General features: G+C 47.9%; 2 protein-coding genes across 3 annotated transcripts in view; both read left to right on the forward strand.

The window, feature by feature from the left end:
* SLC35C1 (solute carrier family 35 member C1) lies at positions 1-4,047 on the forward strand. Its single transcript, XM_075030745.1, has 2 exons — positions 1-688; positions 2,504-4,047. Exons 1-2 carry the CDS (start codon positions 136-138, stop codon positions 3,061-3,063), a joined length of 1,113 nt encoding a protein of 370 aa, XP_074886846.1. The 5' UTR covers positions 1-135; the 3' UTR covers positions 3,064-4,047.
* CRY2 (cryptochrome circadian regulator 2) overlaps positions 2,538-12,855 on the forward strand; it is a 25,888-nt gene continuing 15,570 nt past the window's right edge. Inside the window, exons 1-3 of one of the 2 annotated variants that reach the window (XM_075030744.1) lie at positions 2,538-2,560; positions 7,899-8,007; positions 11,556-11,698. In XM_075030744.1, the coding sequence (XP_074886845.1) occupies positions 2,553-2,560; positions 7,899-8,007; positions 11,556-11,698 (260 nt within the window). In that variant the 5' untranslated portion in view covers positions 2,538-2,552. Of the gene's footprint in view, positions 2,561-4,718; positions 4,948-7,898; positions 8,008-11,555; positions 11,699-12,855 lie in introns of those variants that run through there. The other variant, XM_075030742.1, reaches the window with a different exon arrangement.

Consider the following 12,855-nt stretch of genomic DNA (forward strand, 5'->3'; position numbering starts at 1 on the left):
CCGAGCCGAGCCGCTCCGCTCCGCTCCGCTCCGGGAAGCGCGGCGCCGGCGGGTTGAAGCGGGGCCGGCGGCGGGTAAGCGGGGCCGGGAGGAAGGCGGCCGGGGCCGGGCGGGGGCTGACGGCCCGCGCCCGCCATGAGCAAGGCGCAGCTGACGCGGACGGGGATCCTGCGGATGGCGCTGGGCGGCGGCGGCGGCGGCGGCGGGGACCCGCTGCTGCCGGCGGAGGGCGGCGGGGGCCGGCGGGCCCCTTTCGTGCTGCGGGCCCTGCGCATCGCCGTGGTGGTCTGCCTCTACTGGTTCACCTCCATCGCCATGGTCTTCCTCAACAAGTACCTGCTGGACAGCCCCTCGCTGCGCCTCGACGCCCCCCTCTTCGTCACCTTCTTCCAGTGCGCCCTGACGGCCGCCCTCTGCCTGGGCCTCAGCCTGGGGGCGGCCTGCGGGCCCCCCTGCCCCGGCCTGCCCGCCCTCCGCCTCGACCCCAAGGTGTCCCGCAGCGTCCTGCCCCTCTCCGCCGTCTTCATCGGCATGGTCACCTCCAACAACCTCTGCCTCAAGCACGTCGGCGTGGCCTTCTACAACGTGGGGCGCTCCCTCACCACCGTCTTCAACGTCCTGCTCTCCTACCTGCTCCTCAAGCAGACCACCTCCCTCTACGCCCTCCTGGCCTGCGGAGTCATCATAGGTGAGGAGGAGCGGGAGGGGGCTGCGCCCACCCGGCGGCCGGCCCCGTAAACTCGGAGAGACGGCGGTGGGGCGTCTTCCCCTTGGGAAGCCATCCCGGCCTGCAACGGCAGCTCCCTGGTGAGGTGGGGTGGCTCAGGGCTCGTGCCTCGCTCTGCCTCCGGCAACCCGCTTCGCGTGTCCGGAGCGTGTAGGTAGCCCGTTAGGAAAGGAAATTACTCTTACGTGACCATGGTTCCCTCTTTCCTTTGAGCGCTAAAACCTATCTATGCTCTAATGAAGTTTAGCTTGCCTTACCTTCCCCCCAACAAAGGCCATAAAACAGCAGGTGGCTTTCTCCCTGTTCTCAAGTGCTTGTTAGCTATTAACTTTGGTAACAATACCAGTATTTATATTGGCACCATTGGGACCGTACAATGGAGCCAGCCAATTCAGACAGCCTGCGCGTGATGAAGGGTTAGCCGATCAAACCAAGCATAAAGCACCACCAGAAGATCCGGTTGTGTGGTTAGGATGTAGGGCAGGGCATCGACTGGCTTCACAGGAATGGCTTAAAAGTCTTTCATTCCAAAGGCATCGGTAATGCCAAAAGCTGCCTTCTACTGGAGGGCCGTTAAGATGCCAAGAATGGTGAAATGTTGACCAGTCCAGTTCCAGGTGGATGTGTGTTCACTTTGGTGCTTAGACAAGCAGATGGACTCAGGTGAAAATGAGACGAGAACCTCTTCTCCATGAAAGAGATGAACAGGAGCAGAACTACTGTATTTTCCACCCAAGTGGTGCACACAGTTGCCTTCAGCTAGTCTTGTGGTCAGGTATTGTCCAGGACTATGGCATCTGCCAGCCTCACAGGGTTTCTCTAAGACTGTCCCCCTGGCTCCATCTCCTTTTGCTGTGAGAGCATTGCCCATATGCCTATAGCAGCATAGCCAAGCATCGTCTGTGGCTTGACGCAAAGCCCTTTCTGTCTGTGCATTGAACCCATTTGTATTTGGGCTTAGTTTAAAGCATGCTAGCTGCTTTGCAGGCAACTTCCCAGTCGGCCTCCAGCATGGAGCAGCTAATGGAGAGGCAGTGCAGTGTTCCTTCAGTAGCTCATCTCCCCTTTTATGTTTTGCTTATGAGCGGGATGGGGAGAGGTCTCCCTCTCTGCCCTGAAGACACAAAGCCTGTAGCTCCTGTTTCGGGGTGGCTAAAGTGTGCATTACCCATCAAAGTTTAACATGTTGAAGATACTGCACTCAGTTTCTGCCTTGTGATCTTTTTTTGATCAAGCTTCTTAATATTACATCCATGTGTTTACTATCTTTCCATCTTCTTTTCTGACCTATCTTTCCCTTCCTGTGAACAGTGCAGCAAAGCCTGTGAGGCCTCCTCCCCCCCCCCCCTTTTTTTTTTTTAAAACCTTGAGGAATATTTCTTGCTACCTGTGTGTCAGTTTGCTGCCTTTTCAGTTAAAAAAAAAATAATAATCGTATGATCTCCTGAAAATGGCCTATACACAAAGAGTACCTTTAGCTTTAGTTCATGGCTCTTTGGAATAATAGTTTCTAAACTCATGCTACCTGCTCAGTGTGGGAATTGGTCCTCTGAGATTGAATGATAGCACAGTAAATTACCTGCGCTCCTGAAATAAATCTTCGTGGGACACTAGTCATGACACTTTGTGGGTTCATTTAATAGAAAGGGGAAGCCCTTAAGCCTGTCTCTGCTTGTGGTTGTGGTTATTCAGTATAAGGTAAATGATGAATTGCTGACTGTATGTTTTGAGTCCTTCAGCAGTTGTTCAGATGATGCCTGATTTGTTTGGTTGCAGGTGGCTTCTGGCTGGGTATTGACCAGGAAGGAGCAGAGGGCACTCTGTCATGGACAGGTATATTCTTTGGGATCTTAGCAAGCCTGTGTGTCTCGCTCAATGCCATCTACACCAAGAAGGTGCTGCCTGTGGTGGATGGTAGCATCTGGCGCCTGACCTTCTACAACAACGTCAATGCTTGTGTCCTGTTCTTCCCCCTCATGATGCTGCTGGGCGAGTTCCGCACCCTCTACCACTTCGACAAGCTGGGGAGCCCCAGTTTTTGGGGCATGATGACCCTGGGGGGAGTGTTTGGCTTTGCCATTGGGTATGTGACCGGACTTCAGATTAAGTTCACTAGCCCACTCACCCACAACGTGTCTGGGACAGCCAAGGCCTGTGCCCAAACAGTGTTGGCTGTTATCTACTTTGAGGAGACAAAGAGCTTCTTGTGGTGGACGAGTAACCTGATGGTTCTGGGGGGCTCTTTTGCCTACACGTGGGTGAAAGGGCTGGAGATGAGAAAGGTGCAAGAGGAACCTAATGTCAAAAGCAGCGAAAGAAATGAGACTGGTGTGTAGACAGCTCCTGCACCTCCGTTTCTGTGCCCAGGGGGTTAACCTTTGGTGTTCCTTTCCTCCTGGGGAGAAGAAGAGCAAGGAGCAGGAAAAAATGCACCTGCAAAGTGTATGGGGAACTGTGTCGGGAACCAGAGCCAAAGACCTGACTGGATCATGTTTTATCCATGGGATCTCACCCTGTATTGGAGTTGGGGAGAGCATGTGTTGTAGAGAGCAATGAGTTTTTTTGTGATCATTTTTTAAAATGGATGTTGCTATTGACCTAATCTGGGCAATTTGCATCTCTGGAGGGGTGGGCTCATAGCGGACAAAGACTGGGATTGGAGCTTTTGTATAGTTGGGGGATCCGGAATTAACTGAATGAATGTGGTCTGAAGTTACAAAATCCTGAACATCCATGTTAGGAAGAGGCAGGTAGCCAGACTGTTGGGGATAGACTCCAGTAAACCGTTCTGCTGTAAAAGGAGTGGCAACAGCCGTTCTTCCTGTTGCCCCATTCAATGCAAGGGATGGGAAATTCCCTCCCTTCTGGTTCTGTACAAGCCTAAGCAGCTGCAGTGCCTCCAAATCTCCTTTCCAAAGAGTCAGTATCACATCCTGCTGAGGTCTCTTCTGTGTTTCTCTCCACCTGGTTTCTTAGTTCAGGAAATCATGCTAAGAATCAGGAATGAAACTTCACATTCCCTCTGCACTGTGTCCCATGAGGGAGAGCATGTTCTCTCAAGTGGCCTTTCTCAGGGAGGAGTGAACTTGGGCTCTGCCTCTCTCAGTGACAGGCAGGAGGGGAAAAGTTACTCTGAAGCACTTGCTTCTGTAGGGTGGAGATCCCAGTTCATGGGGTTTGCAACACTTGTCCTCTTTACCTTCTGTGTAGGGGGGTAGGTTTATGTTTGAAAACAGGATTGTTACTAATTAGGCTTGTTTCAGGGGACTTGCTCTATATCTACTTTGGATCTCCTCTGGTGTTTGCAGTGTCTTTTGGCTTGTTCCTTTTAAACACCCTCCATGGCCAGCTCAGTGAATCCTTTGACTCCAAAAAATCCTGGTTTTGCTCAGCTGCATCAATCCCTTTACTTGAAACTTGCTGCTGAACAGCGAGTTCTGCAGAAATCTCTGCCCCACATCTGGTCCTATGCAAGAGCCACCTGAGGTCACTCTGTGCTGCGGTTTCCGATCCCAGGGGTCAGCAGCAACATCCCACAGTCAGCTGCGATGTTGCACCAGCTTTCTAAACCCCTGGCCCCTTTCTATTTAAAGGTTTATTTGGACAGCGATCCTGGGCAGTTGATGCGACTGCTTCATACCCCGCTCCGTGGATCCTACGTGGTGTGTCACGCCCCTTGTGCGATGTCAGGACACTCCATTTCTGCCCAGAATATGTTTGGGAGGGGGGGTCCTGCTCCAGGTTTCACCCTTCTCACCCCTTTTCGGTGCAGGCTGCCATTTGGGGTCCTTGAATATTTTTTTTTTAATGGGAAAGGACAACACCCACCCCCCCGCGCGGCGCCCGGCTCCGGGCGCGGCCGCTAGGGGGCGGTATAGCGCCTTTAGATCGCCGCCCCCCGCTCCCGCTCCGCCGCGCTGATTGGCTGCCGCCGCGTACGCGGCGGCAGCCAATCAGCGCGGCGGAGCGGGAGCGGGCGGCGCGCGGGGGCCGCGCCGGCAGTTGGCGGCGGTGATGGCGGCGGCCGCTCTGGGCCCGGCTCCGGCCTCGGCCTCGGCCCCGGCCCTTTGCCGCTCGGTGCATTGGTTTCGCCGCGGGCTGCGTCTCCACGACAACCCGGCGCTGCAGGAAGCGTTGCGGGACGCCTCGTCCCTCCGTTGCATCTATATCCTGGACCCCTGGTTCGCCGCCTCCTCCGCCGTGGGCATCAACCGGTGGCGGTGAGTGGAGCTGAGGAGGCGCCGGGCCTTCAAGGCCGCGGGTGGGCCCGAGGGGGTCGGGACGAGCCGGGTGGGGGTAGGAGCGGCGGGCCTGGCCGTGGGGAGGGCTCTCCGCGGTAGCCGGAGCGCTTTTAGGTGCGGCGGGTGGGTCGCGTCGGTCAGGCCGCCGCAGCGGCGGGACCGGCACACGCTGCCTCGTTCGGCCCGGTCCACGTATTGCTCCCCCCGGTCCTCTCCGTGCAGGAGGGAGGTCGCCTTGTCCGGTTGGCCTCGCCGTGGTTTTCACAGCGGTGTTGCCTGACTGTGTGGGAGGGTGCCTTCAACTTTATGTAATGTCATTAGACTCTCTCTTTACAAGCTGGGCGAATGTATGAGAGCAGCGGCTGATGGACGTTTAGCTTTAGGAAATGCTTCTCCCTGAATTTGGAGACAAGCGCAAAGAATCGCCAGAGCTGCGTGACCGCGCCGCACCTTCCCTCTGCCCTTTGGCTGCTGAGTGGGTGTAGGCACGTGCGTGCGCCTGCCTTCTTCCCATCCCTCAGATTTTTATGGAAATACACTTTGGCTGCTGCTAGGAAAGTAGAGATGAAGCTGTTTGGGCTTTTCCCCTCTCTCCAAATGGGAGAATGTATGGCATGAGTCATGTCTGTGCAAAAAGCAAGACCTCATGTACCGGTAGCCAGCAACATTACATAATGCTATTGTGTCAAGTCTCAGCTGCCCAAACATTTGGAAACCCAATCCAGGTAGGGGTTCTGCTCTGCGAGACTCCCCTGCGTACGAGTGAAGCAGATCTACCGCTGTCCTCACGCTACCCCATCAGGGGCAGTGGACAGGAGAGCCATCTGGCTAAAAATCCTTTTAAGTGCTCTTTGAAATGTCATGTGGCTGTGCATTAGGGAAACTGTAGTTGTAACTGATTACCTGTGCTGAGCACTTTAGCTTCGTCTTAGAGGAATGGGATAGCGTGGGTGATTTCTAAGCATTTCTAGAACCCACACAAGAAGATGGCTTAAAAATTGTAGATGTGCAGAAATGACCACAATGTAGATGTTCAAATTACAGAAAATTGTAGATTCTGTTACAGCTTAATATCTTAGGAGCCTGAAGTGATCTTTCCATAGACCAGACTTTCTACAGGCAGCAGCAGACAGAAATGCCTTTCACGTGCTGCTGCTGTTGTTGCTAACTGTCCTCACTTGGAAGAACCAAAGCAGTGCCCCCAAAAGATTAATTCCTGATCCATTTAATCCTTGTTTGTTTCCACCAACATTGTGGAGGGAGGGAGGCAAGTAGTGGTTTTATTTATGTTGTAGTCATAGAATATACAAGGAGGTGAAGTTTTTAAAAATAATGCTTTCTTGGAGATGCGTGCCTACTGCAGATGTCAGAAATTAGCACCACTGGCTGTTAGGCAAAAATGTATTAGCAAGTTAGTTATAATTACCAGAGTTCCATTGGTTCCCATTGGGAACCTTGGCTTTGTTTTGCTGTTTTTTTAATGCAATTACTTGTATTCAGAGTTTTGTGCTCCAAAAGCAAATGCTTCTTTTTTTACCTAGCTCCCAGAAATTTATCATGTTGCAAATCCCGTATTATTTAACTGCACAGCATGTGTGAGCCATATAGGACTAACCTTTGGGTAATTTTTAGAACACCTTGGAAAGTTGGTATTCCTATTTAATAGGTGGAAAGTGGGCTGGGGGTAGGGGAGTGGTTTGTTTAGGTTATCCAGACCTGGTTCTGGATCTTCTGTACTGTGATACTGGGCTCTTCTTTCCATGAACCCCAAGTCCCTTTCTCCCTCAGGAAGTGCAGAGGGAGTTTGTTCTATCGCAAAGCTTGCAGGTCACATTATGGGCAATGCAGTTGAGGAGGGAGGAAGTACCTGCTTTACCAGGCAATTGTAGCTTAGCTTTCCTTAGCCGTGTGTGGTCTTCAGGGAGCTGATGCAGATACTCATGTCTTGCAGGTCACGCTGCAGAGTAGACACATAGGAATGAGGGAGAGGGAGAGGTTGGCAGCCTCACTTACAGAGGGTTGCAAGTTTGCCAGCAGTACCTGTGTGCTGTTGCAGAAATTAAAGTTTTAAAGCTGGTGTCTTTTGCAGAGTTAGACAAGACAAAGTGAAGTTAAAATGTAGATGGAGTGGCATGTGTGGCTGTGAAAGCAAAGATGATACATTTGATGTTATATAGCGTAGTGGGGGATCAGTAAGACACGCCATTAAATGCAAAAAGCACTTAAATGCTTTTTTACAGTTCTGGGGTGGGAGGGAATAGATGAGTGTCTTGGCATGCTCTCATCTTTGTGTCTTCGTGGTAGAAGATAAATTGCAGTTCTGTTTGCAACGAATCTAAGTACAGATAATTCTTGCCTTGGGAGATCTTGGTGCTCAGTTTCATGCTACTGATGAGCTAGGAGTGCACATTTCTCTGCTGTGACATTGCCTATTTGTAGCCAGAACTGTAAAACTTGCACAGTTTTTGTAGTAATTAATTGCTTTCCTTGCAGTAGTATATCGACGACTTTCTACTTCATATGCAAAATCCCTCCTGCCCCAGAACCCTTGAAAGAATATACTGTAGGGAATTATATGGTTTATGCTTCTCTCCATGTTATAATATGGAGAGAGCAGCTGGCAGGGGGGTGCTGCCAGCTCTGAGAGAGAACATGGGAATGGGGTTGCAGGAAAAAGAAAATCCTGGAAACCTCTTGCATCTGGCCAAGCAGAACACGCATATGAATGGCTGGGAGCTGGCTGGTGCTGCAATCTCACAGCATTTGGTAGACCAGGGATGAATTTGAATTCTTGTTTTCTGTTTCTTGTCCTAACTTTCAGTTTGATTTGGTGATGCAGGTTTGCTGGAGTTCCATGCAAGTTCTCCTCATTTGTCTTTTAGCTGTAACCGGACTGACTGACACTAACTGCTGTTGTTTCTTCTCTGCAGATTTCTGCTCCAGTCTCTGGAAGATCTGGACAACAGTTTAAGGAAACTCAACTCTCGCTTGTTTGTCGTGCGAGGACAGCCAACAGATGTCTTCCCAAGACTCTTTAAAGTAAGAGAATAATTTTCTGGAGCATAGTGGAGGAAAAGCGATGTCCCAGTGCTATCCTTGTTTTCACTCACTAGTGATTTGCTAGCTGTTGGAGATCCCCTCGGCTTCTCTTTAATTATAACTAATTCTTTACTATAAACAAACTCTTTAACTACAACTAACTGCTATCCGTAAGGGCCAGCTTGCGAGCCAGATACACTCTTGAACTCAGACTTGCAAAGAAATTTAGTAGTAGGGTGTAACCTAGTACCAGGGTGCTTGAGCTTCTCTTTTTGGATGGTGGTCTTTGCCTTTGTTTCTGTAAGTCACGTCTCACACGGTTGCGCTGTAACATGCTGACTCCTCTGTGTTGACAGCTTCTTCCCTGCTGGCCATTTTCTTCCTGCAGCTTTTATTTGGGAAGACTGGTATGTACATACACCTTTACAGACAACTGAGAAAGCACAGGGATATGTATGTGAATTGCAAATAGGGCTTTGTCTTAAAATTTCAAAATTCAGAAGCTTTTATGTTAGTTGACCTTCCTTTTCTTCTTCTGTTCAAGGCTGCAGTTCAGTCAGCTCAGCAGCAGAATACATCTTGGGTCCAAGCTTCCTGCTGATGTACCATTTAGGATGGTGGAATATGCAGTGACCTCAGCAGTCAATGATGGATTAGTGGGATACATTTCTAAAGTGATATATTTCAGTGCTGCAGATTGTGAGAGCAACAAGGCTGGCAAGAGCATATCCTTGAATATCAAGGTTCCTCAAGCAGTATCGTTCTTCTCTGTCCTGCTCTAAGATTGTATTTCCCATTGTCTTTGAAGCTTTTAACGGTGTCTTTGCTAGAATGACAAAGCTAAATGAAAAAAACGTGGTTCACAGTAGTCTTATGAGTTAGGTTTGTCAAGTGGACTGTACCTTGCATACAGTTGACAGAACTGGTGTCCCCAAAGCCTGCTATAGACCAACTGATGAGAAGGAGAGGTAAACTTGAGTCTATACCCTCCTGCTGTAAATGGTTCTGATGTGTATTTTCTGGAGGAGGGCAGTACTGAGGAGGTGAATCGGACTATGCAGGTCAGAAGGGGCACTGCTACTTACTTTGGCTTCTGCATCTTAACGCATGACACAAACTTATGTGCTGCTTTTAGGCTTTTCGGAGTCTGGGTTATTTTTATCTTTTGATCTCAAATAAATTCTGGCTAGTAGTAGTTCATGCCTTCCTTATTTTAGTTCAAGGTGTTCACAGGATAATTAAAACTTTGTTGGAGAATAATGCTTGCTTTGGTCAAAGAACAAAAAGTAGTTGGCAGAGTCTGAGGTTTGGAGAGATGGTTGTGGAATCAGCCAGACCTGCTTTTTGCTGCAGTCTGTTTTGCTTGGGCAGGTGAGTTGATGGATATCTTAGATGTGCTGTAACAGAGCCGAAAAGAATCAGGGGCGGGGGGGGAGGGGGGGTTATGCTATTATATGGTAAATGTATGGCTTTCATGGGAATTCCAGCCTCTCCAGAGCTGCTGCACTGAACAGTGAATTAGCAGCAGCTCATGCCTTGCTGTCAGCTGTTGTGGAGAGGAGAGTTATGCCGTGTGTGGTAATGCAACACTTAGACCTAATGTAATTTCTGCTCTTGCTGCCAGTGGCTGAGCTATGTTGTCAATAACAGTTGCTGCAAAGGCACTATTATGCATGGATACCGTGAGGAGAAGTGTACTTGTTAGCTCTGTGTTAACCTTTGCAGAGGTTTTCTGTCTCACTTCTCTGAACAAACATCTGTAATTTTACCTCTTCTATCAAAGAAAAGTGTGTCATTTATTTACTGAAGTTTGCTCACAATCCCTTTGGTGTATTTTTTTTCCCCTACAGTTTTTCTTTGCTGTAGGCTAGATTCTAAGAAACATGTCAGTCATGACTTTTCTTTTGTATGATCTGCAGCAATTTATTACCATACAACTTACTGTTTTCTGATTGGTTGTGCTCTGCTTCCTGTGTGCTACTGTAGCACATAGAGTGGTGAGCTTCTTAAAATTGTAGGAAATACCTGAATTGGAAGTTTTGTATTCTTACCTAAAATCTCTGTTAGCCTTAAATGTTTTCTTTTATTCCATTCCTTTCTGTCAAGTCAGTAACATATGTTTCTTCAAGACCAAAGCCATCTTATCCAAGCTTTCCAGCTGATACTGTCTTTCTTATAAAAGAAAGAAAAGGTTAAAATGCAGCTGTTAAAATCACATAGGAGCAGGGCAGGGTCTGCAACATGTCTGTTTGACCTCAGCTCTGAGTTAGAGGTGCTGTCACGTCCTTATTTTGAAAAAGAAGTGGGGGACCTCTCTGAGATATACATTCAGTGGTACATAACTTCTAGTTCTCTGTCCTTCCTAATATTAATTTTAGGATTGAATCTAAAAATTTAGAAAAGAAGGGGACTTGTACAGTTGTTTTCTGCTTCTAAATTCCCTTCCCCGTCTTCGTCATTATTTTTTATTGGTCTTTAGTGAACTGATCACATCTGTTCTTTGTGCTTTGGTTCTGGTTCTGAGGTGGAAAACACTGTCCTGTATATGCGGAGGTGACTTAGACTGGAGAATGTGGTTCATATCATAGTTGTGTGAGGGGGTTTTTAAGTGTCTCTATAGTTTTCTGGCTGTGTTTGACTAAAGTGTTTGCTAAACAAATCTGTGGGCTGCTGCTCTGCTTGATGGATGTCTCAGGAGGGTCGCTGTGGAAACCGTCAAACCTCTTTTCATAGGATTCATTTTCTGAGGAAAACTAGGCCATAGTCTTTGAAAGCAAACTGTGCTCTGGAAAAGCCTGGAAGAGGCTGAATGCTATTTCATAAGGCCTATTCCATGTAATCTGTGAGGGTTCTATTAAAAGTGTGAAGATACAGAATAGGTGCATGGCTCAACTAGGGTAAAATAACTCCCCAAAGGCAGGACTTTAAATTAAATCTGAATTGCAGTATCATACTCTACTGTGCTGACCAGGAAGGTTCACTCAGTTGCCATCCTTTGTCCTGCATTTCCCACCACCCTTGTTTTTTGCTGTTTGGGTTGGACTTTGGTCCTCTATTATGTGGTGGCTTTAAAGAGACACTGGAAAAAATTTAGGGTATATTGATTTTACTTAATGATAGTCTCCACATAAAAATACGTTTTTTGAGCAGAACTTGTATTGAAAAAGTTCTCTGAAATGCTTTCTCTGCAAATGCTGGGAACAGGATGGTAGAGCTTCTCTTGGACGGCATGTGCAACAAAACAAGGTGGTGTTAGGCTTGGGGACTGAGCTGTAATCTAAGAACATTAATAGAGCAGAACTCAAACCTTCTCTTAGGTGTTTTAAACCTGACATTCAGGAATTTGCATAGCAGATACAGTGTTTGCTAGAGCTAATAAAATTGTTGATTCTTTGGTTACCTTGACTCCAGACTGCTGTTCCTCACAGGAACCCTCTCTAAGCTTCCAGGACCTAACACTATCCAAGAATTATGAAATCCTCATTCATAATTGTGGTGGTTAGAGAAAGTCTTCTATTTGACAGCTGCGTGTATTGTGTTTCTTGCAGGAATGGGGAGTTACTCGTCTCACCTTCGAATACGACTCGGAGCCATTTGGTAAGGAGAGAGATGCAGCTATCGTCAAACTGGCCAAGGAGGCTGGCGTGGAGGTGGTGATAGAGAATTCCCACACCCTCTATGACCTGGACAGGTACGGGGAGAGCAAGGGCAGACATGCTGCCTGGGCTAGGCTGGGATTGTTGCATCCGGGAAGGCTTTCAGCCTCCTCCGTTATGCTGATTGCTATACGTTGATTGCTGTTATCCCGTGTGAGCCTAGAAGGTGTCAACAGGATTACTCTGCACTCACACGTTTGATTAGAGCACGTCAAAGCGCAGACAGTGACGTGAATGTACAGAAAGGTGTTGCCTCAAGCTTATTAAACTATACTTGGCAGTCATTTAAGTTGCTCAGCTGTGTCCTATTGATTGCTCTCCTTGAGCATGTCCTCACTGCATGGACTGCTTTTTTTGCTTCATTGTAATAAAGACAGTTGAGCTTTTGTCTCAAGTGTGTTATGAAGGCAGGGCTTTTAACTGATGGATGTGCCAGGACAGCTGGAAGAAGTAGAACAAGGTAGATTGGGGTAAACTTACCTTATTCTAAAACCTGAATGCCTTATCTTTGTTGTGTATTTGCTATGGGGAGCCTTGCCTTTATGTTGAGTTTCATATATTGACTTATAATCTCTCTCTCTATATATAATGATCTCCTTAAACAGTGGAGACAGTCTTTCAGCTAAGACTCTAAGGTATGCTTGACTTCAACCATGTTTCAGTATTTTCTTACAGGTCGCTTGCTTGCTTTTATGACTTGTGCCAGTAATGCTGAATATAGATTTCCTCATATAAATCTTCAGCATCCATAATTTCCTATGGGAAGGAGTGTTGCAGTTTAGCACGTGCTGTGTGGAAATGTTTCTTTGGAGAGAGGGGAATTCTTCTTGAATCTGTCTCATGAGCAGATGCTTTCTGATTTTTGCATTAGAAGAGACCATCAGCACTTATTACATCCTCACCCCTTCAATGTTAATGCCTCTCACATCCTTCCTCATGTCATCTTTGTCTTTTCCAAGGTGGAGAGTCCTAGTTTACTTAAGTTTTCAGGTGGAATCTGGTCCATATCTCTTCTAAGTTTTGTCACCTTTCTTTATACTTCTGGGTATTTCTAGAAATGGAGAGCAGTGGTGAAAATGGTAGCTAGTGTTCAAAATGTAGGAATGACATGGGTTTGTATAGTGCTATAATGTTTCCTGTCTTCTCCTAATAGTCACTAGCATTCTTTTTGCTTTTTCTGAGTGCTGCTAAA

This window comes from Buteo buteo, chromosome 6, assembly GCF_964188355.1.
Source record: "Buteo buteo chromosome 6, bButBut1.hap1.1, whole genome shotgun sequence".
In the NCBI taxonomy this organism is placed as follows: Eukaryota; Metazoa; Chordata; class Aves; order Accipitriformes; family Accipitridae; genus Buteo; species Buteo buteo.